The sequence below is a fragment of the Acipenser ruthenus genome, unplaced genomic scaffold (assembly GCF_902713425.1).
Source record: "Acipenser ruthenus unplaced genomic scaffold, fAciRut3.2 maternal haplotype, whole genome shotgun sequence".
Classification (NCBI taxonomy): Eukaryota; Metazoa; Chordata; class Actinopteri; order Acipenseriformes; family Acipenseridae; genus Acipenser; species Acipenser ruthenus.
In genome coordinates, this window is record NW_026708279.1 from 41527 (window position 1) to 66583 (window position 25057).

General features: G+C 40.5%; 1 protein-coding gene across 1 annotated transcript; it reads right to left on the reverse strand.

Annotated features, from left to right (window-relative positions):
• Window positions 1–680: 680 nt before the first annotated feature.
• On the reverse strand, window positions 681–24689 carry LOC131730519 (type 1 phosphatidylinositol 4,5-bisphosphate 4-phosphatase-like). Its single transcript, XM_059020582.1, has 7 exons — window positions 24414–24689; window positions 9875–10038; window positions 9364–9470; window positions 9038–9149; window positions 8865–8917; window positions 8573–8663; window positions 681–8190 (listed from the first exon to the last, which is right to left on the reverse strand). Exons 1-7 carry the CDS (start codon window positions 24535–24537, stop codon window positions 8047–8049), a joined length of 795 nt encoding a protein of 264 aa, XP_058876565.1. The 5' UTR covers window positions 24538–24689; the 3' UTR covers window positions 681–8046.
• Window positions 24690–25057: the final 368 nt, after the last annotated feature.

The following is a 25057-nucleotide window of genomic DNA, read 5'->3' on the forward strand; positions in this document are numbered from 1 at the left end:
CAGCCATTAACACCAGACAGAAGGATATCTACATCATCATATGGAAGGAAACGTAAATGGATGGAGACACATATGGATCACATTAGTTTACTGTAAAGCTACGTCTTAGTTGGTGCTTATCTTGGCGAGAGCCGAGTTCAAATCAGCATGAAGTTTTAACATCTACTCTCGTGTAATGGAAATCAAATAATAATTTTAGAGTGTTTACCAACAAAATATAATGAAAAAAGCATTACTCAAGAAATGAGTTTAAGCATTTTATCTATTTATTTATTTATTTTCATTTTAAATTTTGTAACATTAATAGGGTTTTTTCTTTGGAGTAAAATGCTTTGCAAATCCCCACCTACATATTTGGGTACTCCTAACTATTCTTTTTTGTCTTAAAAGTGTGAGGTGACCGTGTATGTTTAATGTATTATAGATTCAAATGTGTGTCTGTTTGGAATGTATGCATACAGAAAAATAAAACTGAATATGTGTATTTTATTTTCCACCTATCACTTAACGTTTTAACAGTAATGTCACACCCAGCCCCTTTCACTTTAAATGTACACTACTATATTACTATAATTGGATGTTACTGGCAAGTGAAGCAGTGTTACCTAAAAACACAAAACATTTCCAAAGAAATCGCACAGGGTTACCTATCAGTGTACTTGCCATGATTCACAATGTAATTACATTCAGTATTTTCTTTTATTACATGGTAACAAAGAGTCACTTCAAAATACAGTACACTGCCAAAGGAATCACATTGAATTATATTTGTTTTATTGCAATTATCATGATTCACAATGCAATTAAATTCATTATTTCTTTTATTACAAGATAACAAGGAGTCACTTCAAAATACAATACACTGCCAAAGGAATTACATTTAATTATGTTTGTTTTATAATTACCATGATTCATAATGTTGTTACATTTACCATGTCCTGTTATCACCAGGTAACAAGGGGTCATTTCACAATCAGTAATACTGTAATTAAGGTCAGACTATGTTTTAACTTAGTTACATATGTAACTAAATAGAACTACATGTTGTTATTTTATGGAATTCCATAATGTAGTTACTGGTCCACTTATAGGATTTATGAGGAATTACATGTATTATATACTGTAATTACAGTGTAACTACATTGTAGTTAATGTACCTGTATTTTGAAGTGTATATATATATATATATATATATATATATATATATATATATATATATATATGGATACAGTATATATACAGTACTGTGCAAAAGTTTTAGGCAGGTGTGAAAAAATGCTGTAAAGTAAGAATGCTTTCAAAAATAGACATGTTAATAGATTACATTTATCAATTAACTAAATGCAAAGTGAGTGAACAGAAGAAAAATCTACATCAAATCAGTATTTGGTGTGACCACCCTTTGCCTTCAAAACAGCATCAATTCTTCTAGGTACACTTGCACAAAGTCAGGGATTTTGTAGGCATATAGTCAGGTGTATGATTAAACGATTATACCAAACAGGTGCTATTGATCATCAATTCAATATGTAGGTTGAAACACAATCATTAACTGAAACAGAAACAGCTGTGTAGGAGGAATAAAACTGGGTGAGGAACAGCCAAACTCAGCTAACAAGGTGAGGTTGCTGAAGACAGTTTACTGTCAAAAGTCATACACCATGGCAAGACTGAGCACAGCAACAAGACACAAGGTAGTTATACTGCATCAGCAAGGTCTCTCCCAGGCAGAAATTTCAAGGCAGACAGGGGTTTCCAGATGTGCTGTCCAAGCTCTTTTGAAGAAGCACAAAGAAACGGGCAACGTTGAGGACCGTAGACGCAGTGGTCGGCCAAGGAAACTTACTGCAGCAGATGAAAGACACATCATGCTTACTTCCCTTCGCAATCGGAAGATGTCCAGCAGTGCCATCAGCTCAGAATTGGCAGAAAACAGTGGGACCCTGGTACACCCATCTACTGTCCGGAGAAGACTTGCGGCCAAAAAGCCATACCTCCGACGTGGAAACAAGGCCAAGCGACTCAACTATGCACGAAAACACAGGAACTGGGGTGCAGAAAAATGGCAGCAGGTGCTCTGGACTGATGAGTCAAAATTTGAAATATTTGGCTGTAGCAGAAGGCAGTTTGTTCGCCGAAGGGCTGGAGAGCGGTACACGAATGAGTGTCTGCAGGCAACAGTGAAGCATGGTGGAGATTCCTTGCAAGTTTGGGGCTGCATTTCTGCAAATGGAGTTGGGGATTTGATCAGAATTAATGGTCTCCTCAATGCTGAGAAGTACAGGCAGATACTTATCCATCATGCAATACCATCAGGGAGGCATCCGATTGGCCCCAAATTTATTCTGCAGCATGACAACGACCCCAAACATACAACGAAAGTCATTAAGAACTATCTTCAGCGTAAAGAAGAACAAGGAGTCCTGGAAGTGATGGTATGGCCCCCACAGAGCCCTGATCTCAACATCATCGAGTCTGTCTGGGATTACATGAAGAGAGAGAAGCAACTGAGGGTGCCTAAATCCACAGAAGAACGTGGTTACTTCTCCAAGATGTTTGGGCCAACCTACCTGCCGAGTTCCTTCAAAAACTGTGTGCAAGTGTACCTAGAAGAATTGATGCTGTTTTGAAGGCAAAGGGTGGTCACACCAAATACTGTTTTGATGTAGATTTTTCTTCTGTTCACTCACTTTGCATTTTGTTAATTGATAAATATAAACTATTAACATGTCTATTTTTGAAAGCATTCTTACTTTACAGCATTTTTTCACACCTGCCTAAAACTTTTGCACAGTACTGTATATATACAGACGTGCTCAAATTTGTTGGTACCCCTCCACAAAAAACAAAGAATGCACAATTTTCTCTGAAATAACTTGAAACTGACAAAAGTAATTGGCATCCACCATTGTTTATTCCATATTTAATAGAAATCAGACTTTGCTTTTGATTTTTTATTCAACATAATATTGTAAATAAGAAAACAAATGAAAATGGCATGGACAAAAATGATGGGACTGCTAACCTAATGTTTTGTTGCACAACCTTTAGAGGCAATCACTGCAATCAAACGCTTTCTGTAGCTCTCAATGAGACTTCTGCACCTGTTAACAGGTAGTTTGGCCCACTCCTCCTGAGCAAACTGCTCCAGCTGTCCCAGGTTTGATGGGTGCCTTCTCCACTGCAAGTTTCAGCTCTTTCCATAGATGTTCGATAGGATTCAGATCAGGACTCATAGAAGGCCACTTCAGAATAGTCCAATGTTTTGTTCTTATCCATTCTTGGGTGCTTTTAGCTGTGTGTTTTGGGTCATTATCCTGTTGGAGGACCCATGACCTGCGACTGAGACAGAACTTTCTGACACTGGGCAGTACGTTTCGCTCCAGAATGCCTTGATAGTCTTGAGATTTCATTGTGCCCTGCACAGATTCAAGGCACCCTGTGCCAGGCGCAGCAAAGCAGCCCCAAAACATAACCGAGCCTCCTCCATGTTTCACTGTAGGTATGGTGTTCTTTTCTTTGAAAGCTTCATTTTTTCATCTGTGAACATAGAGCTGATGTGACTTGCCAAAAAGCTCCAGTTTTGACTCATCTGTCAAAAGGACATTCTCCCAGAAGGATTGTGGCTTGTCAATATGCATTTTAGCATATTCCAGTCTGGCTTTTTTATGTTTTTCTTTCAAAAGTGGAGTCCTCCTGGGTCTTCTTCCATGGAGCCCACTTTCGCTCAAAAAGTGACGGATGGTGCGATCAGAAACTGACGTACCTTCACCTTGGAGTTCAGCTTGTATCTCTTTGGCAGTTATCCTTGGTTCTTTTTCTACCATTCGCACTATCCTTCTGTTCACTCTGGGGTCGATTTTCCTCTTGCGGCCGCGCCCAGGGAGGTTGGCTACAGTTCCATGGACCTTAAACTTCTTAATAATATTTGCAACTGTTTTCACAGGAACATCAAGCTGCTTGGAGATGGTCTTGTAGCCTTTACCTTTACCATGCTTGTCTATTATTTTCTTTCTGATCTCCTCAGACAACTCTCTCCTTTGCTTTCTCTGGTCCATATTCAGTGTGGTGCACACAATGATACCAAACAGCACAGTGACTACTTTTCTCCATTTAAATAGGCTGAATGACTGATTACAAGATTTGAGACATGTGTGATACCAATTAAAGAAACTAATTAGTTTGGAATATCACTATAATCCAATTATTTATTACCTTTTCTAAGGGGTACCAACAAATGTGTCCAGGCCATTTTAGAATATCTTTGTAGAATAAGCAATAATCCATCTCTTTTCACAGCTTATTTGCTTTATTCTATGACATACCAAAGGCATGCAAGTATACATGATAAAATAGCTTTTAATTTCATCACTTTTCAGGAGGAATGAAGCATTATTTTAATGAGCTGTAAGGGTACCAACAAATTTGAGCATGTCTGTATATATATATATATATATATATATAAAACCAGGGTAAATATAACACACAGATATATTGACAGTAAGAGTCGAAATAGAGCAGAAATAGAATAAAAATCACAGGACTTTTACAGGAATGTTTACACAATGGAAATAAAACATTATTAAAATAAAACATTATCGTCACGTTTGGATTTAAGAGATGAATTCGTACAGCATTCCAGCAATTCACACATGCACGCAGACTTGTGTGTGCGGAGTGTGTGGATTGCTGTGGAGAATAAGCTAATTCTTAAAAATAAACAAAGACCAAAATGAATACATTTTCAAAGAGAGGAAGTGATTTCGGAGATCTCAGGATGCTGTGCACAGCTGCCACGTGTCCCTCTGACCCACCCTGAGCACCCAGCACCTGTACCACAGGGTCCACATCAACCAGCAGGGCCTCCAAGTCTGCCAAGATCCTGAAAGAATGTGCCCTGGGCCGGGACCCATCTAGCCCGTCCCACAATGCACGAGCCAGGGAGGAGAGCCCCTAGGGGAAACTCCCACACAGTCTAGACTGCAGCCCACCAGCCAACCACGTTACTGCCCTCGCCCAGCCAGCCAGCCCTGCCCTCACTGAGCTGGGGAGATCAAGCAGCTCCTAAACTCATCTGCACATGGCTGATGAGCTGAGAAACCCGGATGCACACTGGTAATGTACATCAAGCCTACTGGCGATTCAGCAAAACACTGAAAAAAACCCACGCACATATAAAGACATGAACGGCTTAAATTCACTTTGTTTCATTCTACATAAAAAGGTAACCTAGAAAAAATATGTATCTATATCTATATATATATCTATATATCTATATCTATATATATATATATATATATATATCTATATATATATATATATATCTATATCTATATCTATATCTATATCTATATCTATATCTATATCTATATCTATATATATATATATATCTATCTATCTATCTATCTATCTATCTATCTATCTATCTATCTATCTATCTATCTATCTATCTATCTATCTATCTATCTATATATATATATATATATATATATATATATATTTATATAAAAATGAGATCTCTTTCAATTAGTATCTGGAACATTCAGGGCCTGTATTCCTCAACTTTAGGGCTGAACAGCACAGACCCGGAATTTCTTATCAACATAAAACACATTATTGTTCTACAAGAGACATGGTGCCGTCACGTCAATCAATCAGGAATGGTAGAGACTGAGGCCCAGATTTATAAAAGGATTGCACAAAGGATGTTTTACGACTGTATAAAATGGCATTGAGGGTTCTCAATTTTTGGTTTGGATTTATAAAAGGCACGCAATGCATAAACACGCAATTAAGATGTAATTTCCGGGAGTGGTGTCTCTTTGCACTTTAGCCCTTGATACATATGTAATTGTGCATATGCATATGTAATTCTGGGGTTTCTGAGAGATTTTGCAAATGAGGTCTATCAAATATGTTCTTATGTTCTAATATTCCAACTAATTTATTAAAGCTGTCAGTAATTGCGGGCCTCATATTTTCGTGATTATTTTAAGAACTCTGAAAAGCAGACATAAAATTGCCACAATCAGACAGTGGCGACCCCTTACAACCGTAGATCCTGACGCCTGTACTGAGCCCAAACTCACCTACAGATGAAAACATCAACCAGACATACTTCAGGGGTGTGAATGAGCGCACATTCAGCAAGCTGCCTGGATCGCAGTGCTGGAGGTTTAGTTTTTATGAATTATAATTCACACAAGAGGGCAAACTGAAGTGTTTACCAGTGAATAGTACACATATTTGCCCCTTCCCGCTTCCCTTTCAAATACTTTTATAAATCATTATCACTCACATACAAACACCATTACTTTCTTGGAATATATATATATATGAATAAATAAAAGTAGGAAAGGCCAAAACAAATTAGTAATACTCTCCTATAATAAACTCCTAACACTAACGGCACCCTTACCCATGGAAACAGATCTCAACATTATAATTGTACAGGTCTGTGAGCCATCACATTTTGTAACATTTACAGATGAAAGATGTTTTTCAGGTGAAGAATGTGTTTTTGTGTTTCTCTGATTATCAAGTGTTCTGGGTAACAGCAAAGCTCAAACCTGAGCAAAAGTTTGACAAATTGCACTCTCAGGGAATTCTGTGTGCTAAGTGTGAGGTGGGCTATAGTGTCTGGGTGAGTTAGCTATTATTAAATATTTACCTGGTAAAGTGCAGATGGCCAGCCATAAACCTTGTGCCACGATAAGATCTGGCATAGCAAATATTTACAATGGGAATAAGTCTTTAACCAATCAAATGAATATGTGTACTTTTTTGTTTTCTTGTACTTTGTAACCTAATGCTGATTTGCTGTAGGGAGAGAACTGTATAAAGGGACAGGGAAGATGTATCTCACTAAGTATCCTTGAGAGGAGCTTCCAGTTCTGTGGTCGTTGTGACCAAAAGACAATAAACTTGTCAAACTGTTTAAGCTTGACCTCTATTGTATTGTTTCCGTGTTCTAAAAATATTTCTTACAGAATTGGCGTCACAAACAGGATTCCTGATTGCTCGCTCACCTGACTGCTGAGACAGGCTAGAGTATGCTGTGGCTTACATACTTACTGTGCTTAGGGTAAGGAAATGGAACACATTTTGTCTTATACGGTTTTATACGGCTTATAAGTGTTGCTTGCTGACTTAGATAAAAGCGGATCGACATATCCTGTAAGGGAAGTGTTTATATGTATGTATATGCATGTGTGCAGTGGACTCTGGGACTGTTCATGCACTTGATACAATGTAACTGAAAGTTTTGGTGGAAGATGCAGGTGTGCGTTCGGTGTTTGTAGCATGGATAGATTGGGCATGAGGAATTGTGGGGGCATGTTTGTCTGGGATAACTGCATTTTAATTTAAAGGGTGTGAAGAGGTTTGAACGTCGTGTTTTCAGATATTTCTTGGCAGTGTCCAGTGCCGATGGTCTTGAAGCTTTCATGCGGACAGTCTTGGGAGAGCGCTTGCATTTATTTTGCTCAAACCAGTTGCAGTGTATTGGGGGTATGAATGATCCTGGAGGCTGCTGTATATGTGTGTGTGTATATATATATATATATATATATATATATATATATATATATTTATGTGCACTGCATTTTCTTTATTTATTTGTATATATTGTTGTTGTTTGTGCCATGTATGTGCTTTGACAACACTTATTTTTTCATGCTAATAAAGTCAATTTGAATTTAATGACAGAACAATTATTATTATTGAGATTGGCTAATTAACATCTCTCTCTCTCTCTCTCTTTTGCTCCATCCCTCCTCTCTCTCACTCACTCTGGATTTTTACTGTAAGGCACATTTGTAGCAATAGGCGGGTGTGTTGCCTTACTTTTGAATTCTCCTTTAACAAGAAACTTTTTATAATAATGTCTGTCTCTGTACCCCCCCCCCCCCCCCCGCTCCTCTAACTCTCACTCTCTCCAGTTTAATCAGTATAGTTATAAATCAGCTCCTCTCTCTCCTTTTCTCCCACCCCTCTCCCTTCCACCCCTCTCCTTCCTCTTCCTCCTCCTCTCCTCCCTCTTTCCCTCTATGTGTAGTTCTGTACAGGCTCGCTGATTTTAATGCAGGCCCAGTAAACCGCCCAACCCAGACAAACCACACACAGAACCAGAACCACAGCCCAGATGGCATAGATCGCTCCGTACTGTTCAGCCTCCTGCCAAGTGCCAGCCTGAGAGAGAGAGAGAGAGAGAGAGAGAATAATATTTGCAAATATTATTATTCAATTACATTCTCTTTTTACTCCTGCTTCATCAGATGAAGGCTGTGAGCTGAAACATATTAAAAGCTGAAAGATATTAAAAAGAAACCATGAAAAGTGTTTTTGAAAACAGAGTTTGAGTGAGTTGCTCTATTTGAGTGCGGACCTTTCTTGACCTGTTTGGTCTTAATTCCTTGATATTTTTTGGGAGGTGACGCACCAATTCATTTGAAAAAGACTGAACTTGAGTCTGATGGTACACACCATTTAAACACATTCTAGAATGAAAAGATTTTTGGGTGTGGCCATGTAGCTCCCCCTGCCCCCCCATCCCTCCCTTCCTCCATCTCACCATTAGTCCTCCAGCGATGACAGCAAAGAAGAGACCCAGCATGAAAAAGTAAACACAGCGTTGCCAGGGGTAACGCCGCCCAATAAAGGACCTGAGAGAAAGACAGGGAGAGGGCAAAAGAGACAGTTATACATGATAACATGATTGCATTATGATAAAATGTGAGGCTCAATTCTGGACTGTGTAAGTGGCAGGGTCAATGTGTGTGTGTGTGTGTGTGTGTGTGTGTGAGAGACAGACAGACAGACAGACAGACAGACAGACAGACAGACAGACAGACACACAGACTTACACTTTCCGACAGTGAGGGCATCTGGCGAGTTTCTTCTTTGTAAAGTCAGTCCACTGAGACAGAGAGAGAATTATTATCAATCTTATTGATTCTTATTCTGATTATTATTACAGTACTTGTGATTATTAATTAGGATGATGAATATGAAGATGAAGATGAATTGTGAATCGCACCAGGAATGTGTGAGCGCAGTGTCCACAGCTCACTCTGGCTCCACAAGGCTGCAGCTCTGGGCTGACAGGACCTGAATCTGACTCCACTGGACCCAAGTTTATAATTCTCTTACTGAGACAGATAGAGAGAAAAGGAGCGGCAGAGAGGGAGAGAGAGCAGAAGAGAGACATAATTACATATGTGTGTGTTTGTGTGTGGGCCTGAATCTCCCTTTCTCCCCTCCCCTCTCCCCTCCCCTCCCCTCCCCTCCCCTCCCCCCTCCTCCTCCTTCTCCTCTCCCCTATCCCCCCTCCTCTTTCTCCCCCATCCCCCCTCCTTCTCTCACCAGTAAGGACGGGGACAGGCCATTCTCTGTGAAGTTGCTTTGCAGATCAAGAGACAGTTACAAGGACAGCGCACATACTTCTTACCAGGAGGAGGGTTCTTAATGGGCTGAGAGAGAGGGGGGGAAGGGAGGGGGGAGAATGAGGTATGGGAGAAAGAGAGACGGGGAGAGAGAGAGAGGGAGGGGTTGAAAGGGGGAGAGAGAGAGAAAGAAGGGAGGTTAACACAGATACACTGACTACTTTTCAGTACAGTAATAATTATAATAATTATTATTATTATTATTTATTTCTTAGCAGACGCCCTTATCCAGGGCGACTTACAATCGTAAGCAAAAACATTTCAAGCGTTACAATACAAGTAATACAATAAGAGCAAGAAATACAATAACACAGAAATACAATAATACAGACCTAGCTTCACACACTCATGCACACGTACACGCATACATACTTAGACACATGTTGAGACACGCACACGCACACAGATGCAAAAACACACACTCTCCTCACCGTTGCCTCGTTGCAGACCCCACACTTAACAAGGTGCTGGTGGCTGTCTGCCTTCACACTAATGAGGGACTGACATACACGACAGTTGATCTTGGAAGTGCTGCCCGACATCATTAGGGAGTAAGGAGGAAGGTCTTCCTCGATCGGGAGAACTGAGGGGAGGTCTGGAGAGAAGGGGAGGGAGACGGACAGAGAGAGGTTAATAGAGAGACAGAGGGAATGAGAAAGAGAGAGGGAACGAGAAAGACAGGTTAATAGAGTGTGCGATAGAAAGAGAGGGAGGGTGAGGGGGGAGAGAGAGAGAGAGAGGGGTAAACCAAACAATTCTGCACAGACCAGATTGGCTGTGTGGTCACTGTGAGACAGAAGAACTGGAAACAGAGATGCACTTTCTCCTAAATTGCCATATACTCCCAACCCAAGATCATTTACTTGAAAAAATGTAAATTTTCCTCCCCCATTTCCCAAAAAGCCAGAAAAAATGGCAGTCCTCCTGGGAGAGGGACACACAGCCCCACTGGCTGCCCAGTGTGTGTGTGCCTGTCATGCAAAACTGAAAGATCATAATTGGATAAGTCTTCACCCCCCTGAGTTAATACTTGGTGGAGGCACCTTTGGCAGCAATTACAGCTGTGAGTCTGTTGGGATAGGTCTCTGCCAACTTTGCACACCTAGATTTGGCAATATTTGACCATTCTTCTTTACAAAACTGTTCAAGCTCTGTCAAGTTCCTTGGGGAGCGTTGATAGACAGCAATCTTCAAATCATGCCACAAATTTGCGATTGGATTTAGGTCGGGACTCTGACTGAGCCACTCAAGGACATTTACTTTGTTGTTCCTTAGCCACTCCAGTGTAGCTTTGGCTGTGTGCTTTGGGTTGTTGTCATGCTGAAAGGTGAACTTCTGTCCCAATTTCAGCTTTCTTGGAGAGGGCAGCAGGTTTTCCTCAATGACTTCTTTGTACTTTGCTCCATTAATTTTCCCTTCTATCCTGACAAGTGCCCCGGTCCCTGCTGATGAGAAACATCCCTGTAACATGATGCTGCCACCACCATTCTTCACAGTAGGCATGGTGTTCTTTGGGTGATGCGCTATGCTGGGTTTGCGCCAAACATGACACTTTGTATTTAGGCCAAAAAGTTCCATTTTAGTTTCGTCATACCACAAAACTTTTTGCCACATGGCTACAGAATCTCCCAAGTGTTTTTTTTGCATACTTCAAACGGGATTCAAGGTGGGCTTTCTTGAGTAATGGCTTCCTTCTTGCCACCCTACCATACAGGCCAGATTTGTGGAGTGCTTGGGATATTGTTGTCACATGCACACTTTGACCAGTCTTGGCCATAAAAGCCTGTAGCTCTTGCAAAGTTGCCATTGGCCTCTTGGTAGCCTCTCTGATTAGTCTCCTTCTTGCTCGGTCATCCAGTTTGGAGGGACGGCCTGATCTAGGCAGGGTCTTGGTGGTGCCATACACCTTCCACTTCTTAATAAACGTCTTGACCGTGCTCCAAGGGATATTCAAGGCCTTTGATATTTTTTTATACCCATCCCCTGATCTGTACCTTTCAACAACTTTGTCCCGGAGTTCTTTTGAAAGCGCCTTGGTGCTCATGGTTGAGTCTTTGCTTTGAAATGCACTACCCAGCAGAGGGAACCTACAGGAACTGCTGAATTTATCTTGAAATCATGTGAATCACTACAATTTAACAAAGGTGGAGGCCATTTAACTTGGTGTGTGATTTTGAAGGCGAATGGTTACACCTGAGCTAATTTAGGATTGCTATTACAAGGGGGGTGGACACTTATCCAACCAAGCTATTTGAGTTTTTATTTTTAATTAATTTTCTACAAATTTCTAGAATATTTTTTTCACTTGGAAGTTGTGGGGTAGGATGTGTAGATAAATGAAAAAAAAACTATTTTAATGCATTTTAATTCCAGGCTATAAGGCAACAAAAGGTGAACATTTTGAAAGGGGGTGTAGACTTTCTATAGGCACTGTATATATATATATATATATAATTATTATTATTTAGCAGACGCCTTTATCCAAGGCGACTTACAGAGACTAGGATGTGTGAACTCTGCATCAGCTGCAGAGTCACTTACAACTATGTCTCACCCGAAAGACGGAGCACAAGGAGGTGAAGTGACTTGCTCAGGGTCACACAATGAGTCAGTGGCTGAGGTGGGATTTGAACCGGGGACCTCCTGGTTACAAGCCCCTTTCTTTAACCACTGGACCACACAGCCTCCTTGGGTCATTCCTTGTCAATTCAACCAGCCAATGTCACCATACGTTACACATTTGGTTAAAAATCGGCAAAAAGTTAGTAAAAGTGTTTGTTAGAAACTTTGTGAAATTTGAGCGGTCAACTCTTTATAGTTCCTGAGATTTTCGTGTTGATACCTAGGGGGTACCACCCTGCCAATGTTCTGTGAAAACACACACACACTGCTTTTAAAGGCTAATAATGTTTGAAATAAACATGTTAGATACCCAAATTCACCCCCATATAGATTTTTGGTCAAAAATAAAATAAATAAGATCTGTTCCTCTCCTGCCCCCAGAGCAGGTCTGTTCCCTCATTCCCCCAGAGCAGGCCTGTTCCCTCATTCCCCAAGGGCAGGCCTGTGCCCTCATTCCCCAAGGGCAGGCCTGTGCCCTCATTCCCCAAGGGCAGGCCTGTGCCCTCATTGCCCAAGGGCAGGCCTGTGCCCCTGCCCCCAGAGCAGGTCTGTATCCTTTTTGCCCTAAAAGCAGACAGGTCTGAGCCCCTCCTGTCGAAAGAACAAGTTTGCCCTTGCATCAATGGCAGATATTCTCTCATCTCTGCCCCTAACCCAGTCTTATTTCCTTTTACCATGATGTCTAGAAACCAAAAGATTGTTAGGTTAACATAATGAACAACATTAATATAACCTGGCCTAGAATAACAGAATATTACCCATTTAAACAAAGTATAAATTTCAATGTGAAAAAGGCAGACATGCCCTAGCGAGGGGCATGGGGCTCTGTTAGGGGCAGATATGAGACACAGATCTGCTCTCGGGGCAGGGGCACAGGACTGCTCTCGGGGCAGGGGTACAGGCCTTCTCTCGGGACAGGAGTGACAGTCCTGCTCTCAGGACAGGAGGGAAACAGATCTGCTTGTCCTTTGGGGAAGAATTACACTGACAAGCCTCATTCTGTATCAGCAACATTAAATAGCTTACTATGCATGATTAAAAAGCATGTCTGGGGCTTCCGAGTGGCGCATCCAGTAAAGGCGCTCCACGTGGAGTGCAGGATGCGCTCTATAGTCTGGACGTCATGAGTTCGAGTCCAGGCTATTCCTTTGCCGACCAAGGATGGAAGCTTCCAGGGGGGCGGCGCTCAATTGGCCGAGCGCTGCCCGGGGGGAGGGAGGGCTAGGTCGGCCAGGGTGTCCTCGGCTCACCACGCACCAGCGACCCCTGTAGTTTGGCCGGGCACCTGCGGGCTTGCCTGTAAGCTGCCCGAGAGCTGCGTTGTCCTCCGACGTTGTAGCTCTTGGGTGGCTGCATGGTGAGTCCACAGTGTGAAAAAAAGCGGTCGGCTGACGGCACACGCTTCGGAGGACAGCGTGTGTTCGGCTTCGCCCTCCCGAGTCAGCATAGGAGTGGTAGCGGTGAGCTGAGCATAATAAAATAATTGGCGATTCCAAATTGGGAGAAAATAATAAAAATAATTGGCAACAACTAAATTTAAATAAATAAAAAAAAAAGTATGTCTAAAACCATCTTGACAAAAAAGAACCACTAGCAGCATTGTTTTTCATGCATTTAAAAATGAACTGTTTTAGTGCTCCAATATTTTCCCTTGTCATTGCACCTGATAAATCCCATGTTTCATAATGGAATTCTTGACAACTCCTATAATCGAATTATGTAAATATATTCTGCTACGTATATTTTTTAGACGATACAGGTCATGTTCTATCTAAGCCTTTTAGTCCCGCCTTTGGCAAAAATCAAGTAACCAATCCGACGCGACACATTAGTTCTGCCCCCAGGGCTGATCTGCCCTCAGAGCAAAGTTCATTTCCAAAAACTCAACTGAGCTGCTTGAACGGACAAACTGCACGTGCACGTCACAACAGAACACCCAGCGTGGGCATGAACATGAGCACAGCGTCATCGGTGAAGAAATAAAACAAACTGGCATTTAAATGAAATTATTATTATCCTTTCGACAAATATTACCTACAAAATCCCTCATATATAACAACATGTACCAGAAGCTCTCTGCGTACAACAATAAATATATCAATATAGACCTGCTGAATAACCTAGCTATATGAATAATCAATTAAAATAAACCCCCAATTTTAACGTTAGCTGTCTTTTAACACACTATTATGTTTCACTTTTTGTACCACGCACCCAAGCGAGGCAGTCAGCTACTGTAGCCTCCTCTCGAACCATGCACAGCTTCACTGCTTTCAAAACGTAGCTACTGCTGTTGCATAGTATTTAAATGCGAACCCCGAAAACGTTCCGTTAGCATGCCTCCTTCTTCTTCTTCTTATTACTAATAAACAGCGAAGTGCAATAGATTATACAGAACAACCCATCCAATACTGTAATAAACTGTAGTACAGCATTATAAACTCTGGTACGGTATAAGGTTACTACACTAGATTCTGGTATCAGTTTACAACACTAACCCCGATGCTATACCTCCTACAAAAAGAAGGGAGGTCATGATTGTTGGGGACTCCATACTGAGAAACACAGCAAGTTCAGTTTGCAGTTTGGACCCCCTTACTACAACAGTGTGCTGCCTTCCAGGAGCCTCAGTCAAGCACATCACTGATAATGTGGACAGGCTCCTAGAACGAACAGGAGATGACCCGGTAGTAGTCGTCCACATTGGTACAAACAACATTGGAAGAGACAGGCCAAGATCCCTGCAAAACAAATTCAGAGAGCTAGGAAGGAAATTAAAAGACAAGACCAAAACTGTGGTATTTTCTGGGATACTGCCGGCGCCTTGCAAAGGACCATATGGGCAGCTGGAAATACAAAATCAAAATGCATGGGTGAAATCGTGGTGCACACAGGAAGGCTTCACCTTTCTTGAACATTGGAGCACTTTCTACAACAAGGACTAGCTATACAGGTGGGACGGACTGCACTTAAACAGAAAGGGAACCAATCTACTCGGAGAAAGGATCCTTCAGGCGGTACAGAAGCATTTAAACTAGAAAGGAAAGGGGGAGAAAACAAAAAAACAGAAGGGTGACTACATCAAAACAAGGGCAACAACTCAGGTAAGACCACTATCTTAATGCTAGAAGTCCGAGAAACAAAATGTTAGAACTTGAAGCTACTGCACTAACAAATAACTACGATGTGATAGGTGTTACAGAAACTTGGTTGTCTGAGAGTGATGGAGACAAATATAATATTAGTGGGTACACACTGTATAGGAAAGACAGGCAGGACAGAAGAGGCGGAGGGGTAGCGCTATATATAAGAAATAGCCTTGAAGCCCAGGTGTTAAATCAGGACAAAGAAAACAATGCAGAATCAATATGGGTCAGAATAATGGACACAAATTCAAAGGGCATAATAATAGGAGCATTTTTATTATTATTATTTATTTCTTAGCAGACGCCCTTATCCAGGGCGACTTACAATTGCTACAGACCGCCAAATTCAGACGCTGAGCAAAATAATCTGTTGTACAATGACATTCGAAATGCGTGTAGAAAAGGAGAAGCCATACTAATGGGGGATTTCAACTTCCCCTGTATAAAATGGGAAAACTCAATGGGGGGCACGACGGATGAAATTGCAATGGTGGAAATGACAAATGACTGCTTCCTAACGGAATTTGTCAAGGCACCGACTAGAGGGGAGGCATGCCTTAATTTAGTCTTTTCAAATAATGAAGACAGAATAACTAAAACAGAGGTCAGAGAGCCATTGGCAAACTCAGACCACAACATGGTCTCATTTGAAATATTTTTTAAAACCCGAAAAGTAATGACTAAAGCTAAGGTTTACAATTTTAGAAAAGCAAACTACGAAGGTATGAAACAGAGACTAACAGAAGTAGATTGGAGTAAAATAGAGAAAACATCCACAGAAAAAGGGTGGCTGTTTTTTAAAAATGTAGTACTAGAGGCACAAAACAATTACATCCCAAAAGCAGACAAATCTAAATCTAAAACAAAATGGCCAAAATGGTTTAATAGATCAATTAAAAAAAATATTCAGCGAAAAAAGGCACTTTACAGAGCTTTTAAAAGGGACCAAAAACAAAGCACACAGAAAGAGTACTTGGAACTGCAAACACAAGTCAAAAAGGAAGTTAGAAAGGCCAAGAGAGAGATAGAAATCAATATTGCTAAGGGGGCTAAAACCAATTCCAAAATGTTTTTCCAATATTATAACAGCAAGAGAACATTCAAAGAGGAGGTTAAATGTCTAAAAATAGCAAATATATTAAATGATTACTTTTCACAGGTTTTTACAAAGGAGGACACGGACAACATGCCCCACATGTTGACCTGTTCCTATCCAATTTTAAATAACTTTAGCATAACAGAGGCAGAAGTGTTAAAGGGACTAGGAGCTCTTAAAATAAACAAATCCCCTGGGCCGGATGAGATCCTCCCAATAGTACTCAAAGAAATGAAAGAAGTTATTTACAAACCGCTAACCAAGATCATGCAACAGTCTGGAAAAATAGCAAACGTAATACCGATCCACAAAAAAGGAGACAAAACCGAATCAGGTAACTACAGACCAATAAGCCTGACTTCTATTATATGTAAACTTATGGAAACTATAATAAGATCCAAAATGGAAAATTACCTATATGGTAACAATATCCTGGGAGACAGTCAGCATTGTGTTAGGAAAGGGAGATCGTGTCTAACTAACCTACTTGACTTTTTTGAGGATGCAACATTGAAAATGGATAACTGCAAAGCATACGACATGGTTTATTTAGATTTCCAGAAAGCTTTTGACAAAGTCCCGCATAAAAGATTAATTCTCAAACTGAACACAGTAGGGATTCAAGGAAATGCATGCACATGGATTAGGGAGTGGTTAACAGGTAGAAAACAGAAAGTACTGATTAGAGGAGAAACCTCGAAATGGAGTGAGGTAACCAGTGGTGTACCACAGGGATCAGTATTAGGTCCTCTGCTATTCCTAATCTACATTAATGAGTTAGACTCTGATATAGTAAGCAAACTCGTTAAATTTGCAGACGACACAAAAATAGGAGGAGTGGCAAACACTGTTGAAGCAGCAAAGGTCATTCAAAATGATCTAGACAGCATTCAAAATTGGGCAGACACATGGCAAATTAAATTTAATAGAGAAAAGTGTAAAGTATTGCATGCGGGCAATAAAAATGTGCATTATAAATATCATATGGGAGATAGTGATATTGAAGAAGGGATCTATGAAAAAGACCTAGGAGTTTATGTTGACTCAGAAATGTCTTCATCTAGACAATGTGGGGAAGCTATAAAAAAGGCCAACAAGATGCTCAGATATATTGTGAGAAGTGTTGAATTTAAATCAAGGGAAGTAATGTTAAAACTTTACAATGCATTAGTAAGACCTCACCTAGAATATTGTGTTCAGTTCTGGTCACCTCGTTACAAAAAGGATATTGCTGCTCTAGAAAGAGTGCAAAGAAGAGCGACCAGAATTATCCCGGGTTTAAAAGGCATGTCGTATGCAGACAGGCTAAAAGAATTGAATCTATTCAGTCTTGAACAAAGAAGACTACGCGGCGATCTGATTCAAACATTCAAAATCCTAAAAGGTATAGACAATGTCAACCCGGGGGACTTCTTTGACTTGAAAAAAGAAACAAGGACCAGGGGTCACAAATGGAGATTAGATAAAGGGGCATTCAGAACAGAAAATAGGAGGCACTTTTTTACACAGAGAATTGTGAGGGTCTGGAACCAACTCCCCAGTAATGTTGTTGAAGCTGACACCCTGGGATCCTTCAAGAAGCTGCTTGATGAGATTCTGGGATCAATAAGCTACTAACAACCAAACGAGCAAGATGGGCTGAATGGCCTCCTCTCGTTTGTAAACTTTCTTATGTTCTTCTTATGTTCTTAATACACCCTGATAAACTGGTACACTGATATCAATATGAATTACTTGTATATTTGTAATACATTTTGATAATGTATTGCAAGAAGTATTTTTTTTCTCGGTCAGGGGCAGCGGCTGTGTAAATGTTTCTGGAAACATTCGTCACAACACTGTACTTGGACTCATTACAATGTCCTGCTTTGGGTGAGTAAAAATGTCTGTGTGTGTGTGTCAATGTGTGTGTGTGTCACTATGTCATTGTGTGTGTGACAGTGTGTCACTATGTGTGTGTGTCAGTTTGCATGTGTCAGTGTGTCACTATGTGTGTGTGTCAGTTTGCGTGCATCAGTGCATGAGTGTATCTGTGTGCAGGGTTAGAAACTAACAATACTGTGCTGCTAGTCCAAAGGACCAGTACCTTTTAAACTTTTAAACCAGTAAACTTGGTAGGCCTGGTGTAAACTTACTAGTCCTTATGTGAAGTGCCGAACAACAGTTGGGGTCTGTGGCAATGTGCTCCGCCCCTGTGTGCATTTCTGTGTTGTATGTTGCGTGTGGTGTGTTAATGTTGGTGTATAGGCATTGGTACACGGGATATAAACGGGTCTGTGTTTCACGTGTGATTTAAAATGTATAGTTGTATTTATGCACGTTTTACTCACTCGGGGTTGGGTGTTCGGTGAGTAGTGAACGAGAGAGAGAGGAGAAATAAAGTTAAAGATAAATATTTATAACAATTGCTATCGCGTGCTGGTAGGACCAGCACGATACTTGTTTGTTTATTTACTCACCGTGTTTGTGTGTCTGTCCGTCCACCGTTTGTTTAAGTGTTAGTCCATTTTGTTTGTCGATTTATTTTGGAGCAAGTGCCGTGTCCTGTCTTCTGTTTGTTTAAACCTTTTATTTATAATAAACCGCGCAACAGCGCTTTCATCATTTCACCTCATTTCTCTGTGTATTCATTTCCTGGTTCTGACGGCACCACTCAGCTAGCCGTGTGACAGGGTCCCAAAAACAGGCTTAGATTTTATTTTGCTAAAAAACAAAACACCGTTATAAATTTAGACTAACATTTTTTTTTTAACAAAGCACCTTCGTAAACATTCATACAGATCGATCAGTCACCTATTTGCACCTCGTTTCTTGTGTGCTGAGAAACTGACACTGACAGCACCAGACGGGATGACAGAGGAAAACATTCTCTCAGCTGTGTCACCCTGCCGACCATGAAGCTCTGCCTGAAACTGACAGCGTTGACACAATGTTTATCTGATTGTACATTACGTGTTGCTATTTACAAAAATGCTGGCTGGCTATGAATTACTATCTATAATGCACGTACACATGCGGTCTTCACTAAAGTCCCAATTTAAAGACAGTACGTTTCACTGTAGCCCTCGGGATGAAATTGTTAGGTGGCTATTTAATTATTATTATTTTATTAATTAGCAGTGGGAGAAAACCGCTTCAGCAAGTACAGTAGAATCTGCCAGAACTGACGGACGCTGAATCTACTACAGATACTAATGAGAGCATAACAAAAACAAAAGAAAAACGAGGGAAACGCAGAACATTTCAAGAAAGCTGGGAGACTTTGTATAAATTGATTTTATATTTTTAAATGCTGCAGTAACAGTTCTGCTTTTGAAGCATCCACTATAATTTGACAGAACAGGTGATTTATTTGCACTGTGCAGAACCTTATTTTCCCCCGTTGGTGCTTGAGCCCCGGAGAGCTCACAGAATAACCACCTGCACCTATTGTTAGCGATTAAAGCCTGCGTTTAGAACGAACTGATTACCGCTCAGCAGTACTATATTGGTATAAGAAAAGTGTGTTTTAAAAAAGTAATTTCAGCTTCCAATCACTTAAAATATGCTGACGATAATGTAAACAACACCAAGCTACAGACAGCGAGTCCCAAGCTTTAAACGTGTTACTGTTTATAAATAAGAACTTAACTTTATTATGAATATACTGTGTTATTATGTTTTAACCAACATAATATGATAATGTTCTGTGACAGGGTGACTAAACGGTGACGTCACGGCAGAAGCAGGAACGCAAAAATACTGACACCGGGCACTGCAGTTCAAAAGAAAGAAATCGGCTGGCCGCCTTTTTTATTAAATAACAAAAATAAATAAAAAGGTTGAACAAAATAAAATCACCAACACAAAATATATAAACAAAGGTCAGGCTGGGCAAATAGCTGTCACTGATCCTTTTACTTTCGTTTTAGTTTCATTTTTGTTTTCACTCTTGCTCTCCTCGCTCTCTCTCATACACTCCTCTAAAACACCCACCCCGAGATGGAGAGCTGCAGGCTTTTTATATTCAGGTGACCATCTCCCGATTAGCAACAAAATTAATGTAAAAAACAAAACAATGTACAGGGCACCTCGCCCTGTTACATGTTCCCTATGGTATTTGTTTGTTTATTTGTTTTAAAAGGTTTAGTAAAACATGGCCTATTGTTTGACCTTGTTAGTACAACCGGCCCGCTTTGCTAATGACACCAGTCAGGGTCGTAACCCAGTATAAATCTCCACATTACTGTAAAATGACTTTACACTTACTTCAAAAGATGCAACGTGTTTCAGTAAATTCAAACGATAAACTTTGCATCCCGCGCAGAGGGAGAACACAAATGTAAAACATCATTAAGTGGGGTTGGCATTGCAGGGGAGATGAAGGGAGGTTTCAGTTCCGAGTGACTGTTTTCTAAGCATTACTTGTGAATTTTTATTCACCACTGCTACACCCCTTTAGAAAATTGACTTTCCTGCATGTTTTTTTTTTTTTTTTTAATGTAAGATTGAACGTGAGAGTATATGTGTACATTTGTTTTAAGTACTCGCCCAGAGGACTACTGAGACACAGACATCAACTAGTCCTCATCAGATTTAATTTAAAGCGGAAGTTTCTAACCCTGTGTGTGTGTTACTGTGTCAGTGTGTGTGTGTGTATTAGTTAGTGTGTGTGTTTCAGTGTATGTGTTTGTGTGTCAGTGTGTACCTATCTAAGACTGTACAGTACACAATTGGATATATTTGACTGTATACTACAGATCCTATAATACGTGTGTACCGCTACAAGCTACAAGGCTCGAGAGACCCTGTAGAACTGAGTTCAGCAGTTTATGATGGTACATGAACTTGTTAAGTACGTGTCTGCCTGTGCGTCTGTCTTACTGTTAGCAAGACTAGGCCTATACATGAATTACTGTACATTACAGCGCAGGCTGTCTTAACATTATACTAAGTACTGTACTTGCACTGTACTTTACTGTCCTGTGCTACACTCTAGTACACAACAAATTTATTTTGACATTGAATGAGCGCTATTTGTGTTTTTGAATTATACTGTACAATACAATACTGTACTGTAGGCCAGGGGTTCCCAAACTGTGGGCCGTGACTCATCCCTGGGTGGGCCGCGGAAGCAGTGATTATTATTATTTTATATATTAACTTAAAGTCGTGTAAGATGTGATGTTGCAATAATGTGAGCAACATAGCTTAATATAAGACAACATGTGGATGCGACAGCGTGGGAGAAGTACAAGTGGACAAGTACAACGCAGTTAGAAGCAGTTTGAAAGCAGGTTGACAGCTGCAGAAACTAAACTAAACTTCCAAAAAAAAAAATTAACATGGTCTTCAAGCCAGTAATCTGTGACAACTGCATGATGTGGGAAATCCGAGAAAACCCAACAGAGCTCAACCAAGTGTGTGTAAAGTTCTGCACGATCCAGGACTTGCTTAAACGAGTAAGTGTGTTAGAAATGGAGCTGCAGAAAATAAGACAGCAACAGGAGCTTGAGGTGGCATACCCACAATTCATGGAAGTCTGCACCCCTAGCAGACTGAAAGCCACCAGGGAGATGGAAAAGGGTCGAAACAGCTGGGTTCAGATAGGCAGAAGCAGGGGAAAAAAAGAAACTTCGTCAAACACGACCACCAGAAATCCAAACATCCAACAAATTTGAACCAATTTAGATGACCAAAACTAACATCAAGAAAATGAAAGGAACAACATCCAGGACCCTATAAACAGTGCTGGCCAGGCAGCAAAAAGAAGGGAGGTCATGATTGTTGGGGACTCATTGAGAAACACAGCAAGTTCAGTTTCCAGTCTGGACCCCCTTACAACAACAGTGTGCTGCCTTCCAGGAGCCTCTGTCATGCACATCACTGAGAACATGGACAGGCTCCTAGAACGAACAGGAGATGACCTGGTGGTAGTTGACCACATCGATACAATCAACATTGGAATAACAGACCAAGATCCCTGCAAAACAAATTCAGAGAGCTAGGAAGGAAATTAAAAGACAAGACCAAAATTGTGGTATTTTCTTGGATACTGCCAGCACCTTGCAAAGGACCATATGGACAGCTGGAAATACAAAATCAAAATGCATGGCTAAAATCGTGGTGCACACAGAAAGGCTTCACCTTTCTTGAACATTGGAGCACATTCTACAACAAGGACTATCTATATAGGTGGGATGGACTGCACTTAAACAGAAAGGGAACCAATCTACTTGGAGAAAGGATCCTTGAGGAGGTCCAGCAGCATTTAAACTAGAAAGGACGGGGGGAGAAAACAAAAAAACAGAAGGTCAGAGAGCCATTGGCAAACTCAGACCACAACATGGTCTCATTTGAAGTGTTTTTTAAAACCCCAAAAGTAATGACTAAAGATAAGGTTTACAATTTTAGAAAAGCAAACTATGAAGGCATGAAACAGAGACTAACAGAAGTAGATTGGAGTAAAATAGAGAAAACATCCACAGAAAAAGGGTGGCTGTTTTTTTAAAAATGTAGTACTACAGGTGCAAAACAATTACATCCCAAAAGTAGACAAATCTAAATCTAAAACAAAACGGCCAAAAATGTGCACTATAAATATCATATGGGAGTTTATGTTGACTCAGAAATGTCTTCATCTAGACAATGTGGGGAAGCTATAAAAAAAGGTCAACAAGATGCTTGGATATGTTGCGAGAAGTGTTGAATTTAAATCAAGGGAAGTAATGTTAAAACTTTACAATGCATTAGTAAGACCTCATCTAGAATATTATGTTCAGCTCTGGTCACCTCATTACAAAAAGGATATTGCTGCACTAGAAAGAGTGCAAAGAAGAGCAACCAGAATTATCCTGGGTTTAAAAGGAATGTCGTATGCAGACAGGCTAAAAGAATTGAATCTATTCAGTCTTGAACAAAGAAGACTACACGGTGATCTGATTCAAGCATTCAAAATCCTAAAAGGTACTGACAATGTCAACCCAGGGGGCTTTTTTTTTACCTAAAAAACGACCTAATTTGCATCTGCGCTGTACAGAGTGGTAGAAAAAAAGTAGCAATACAAGGCTCTCTGTTCCCTTTGTAGGTATTAGTTTATATTTAAAAAAAAAAAAAAAAAAAAACGTTTATTCATAACATGCAAGGTTATGGGTGCATCAGACAAACCAGAGGAAATACAAAAACAAAGCAGTTATGAATAACACTTTGAATTATAAATGGATCGATGTTTTGGAATTATTTTTTTCTTCACAACGTATATATACATTTTTACAAGTATTTGCAATTACAGCATCTGAGAAGGAAAATACGTATTTGATGTAGGACAGTTTTTAAGCAGCAAGTAAAATTAACATTTTAAAAACAAGATTCATACACACTCATAAGAATTTTATATAAATTAATGCTAGACTCGCATCAAGCTTGGGTTGAGTTTCTGTGTAACTATGCACTTTAATTCTAATAAAATGAAAGCCGTGTGTGTGTAGTTTGCGAGGCACAGCTACAGTAGCTGCTTTAAAACAGCGTTTTTTACGAGGCTTTGGCAATTAGGGCGCATACTCGAGTTCTGTGGAAACGAGGTATTGTTTTACTCAGAAGGAATTACTGTTCAGATATTTATGAATGGGGAAAATAAGAAACGTTTCCTTCTTTTTTTTGTTTGATGACGATGAAAATAGCTGCATTTCTAATGATGTTTAGTTGGACAGGTTCCTAATGTAACAACATAATAATAATAATCTAAAAATAAAGGTTTGGTTTTGGAATTCATTTTATTACTAAAACAAAAAAAAAAAAAAAAAAAAAAAAAAATCCCACTACATATTCATTGTTATTTTCTAAGTATTTAGAAAATGTGAAATATTTTCAAATAAAATAAGAATTTACATTACGTTTATTGACAGTATTGACAGCTATTGATGTGCCGCAGTACCTAATACAACTGATCAGGTGGGCCTGGCCCCAGTGAAAAAGTTTGGGAACCCCTGCTGTAAGCTGCTGTGCTGTAACCATTACCCTAGTTTTATCGTGGTTAGTTAACAACCCAGCATCAGCTACACGGTACCAATATAATATTTAGGCGCTATATAAATGCATGACACAACAACTATTATTATTATCACTCACTCTGCGGCTGGCAGGGCAGCCCGTACGCCGCCGCCGCTGGCCCGGGCAACACTGCGCCGCTTCCGCCGATAGCTAAGTCGCTTGGTTCGTAGGAGAGGAGCGGGGATTTCTCGCCGTCCGCCATGCCTGACACCGGGACCCGCCGCCGCGGCAATAATAATAAAATAAACAATAAAAATGATAGTGTTACAAGCGGCGGATCAGGAGACCGCAGGAGCAACCAGGAAACAACAAGCTAGCCTTGTCATGTGATTGTATGTGTCTGTCTGGGAGAGCTAGAGGCGTTCACGGCGATCATTCTGCGCAGATCCTGAACTTTGGGTGCGTTCTTATAGCGCAGATTTCCTCAGTTCTGCACTGATATGCGCAGTTCACATAATAGTCCACAATGTGTACAATTGGGCAGATCTGTGCAGAACGCACTCATTCTTACAAGAATATTGGCTAAACAAGGCAGAATCCGCGCAGAATGATCTCTGAACACAGGGAACGCCAACAGTGTACTTGCAAGACGGACGACACACGCCTCACACCCCAAGCCGCACAGGGGAGAAGTTTGCCCCGAACTTAGACTGGCAGGCAGGCAGCACTATTTTGCCCACGAAAGGGCTTTTGTGCACAAAATACATTACAACATGTATTTC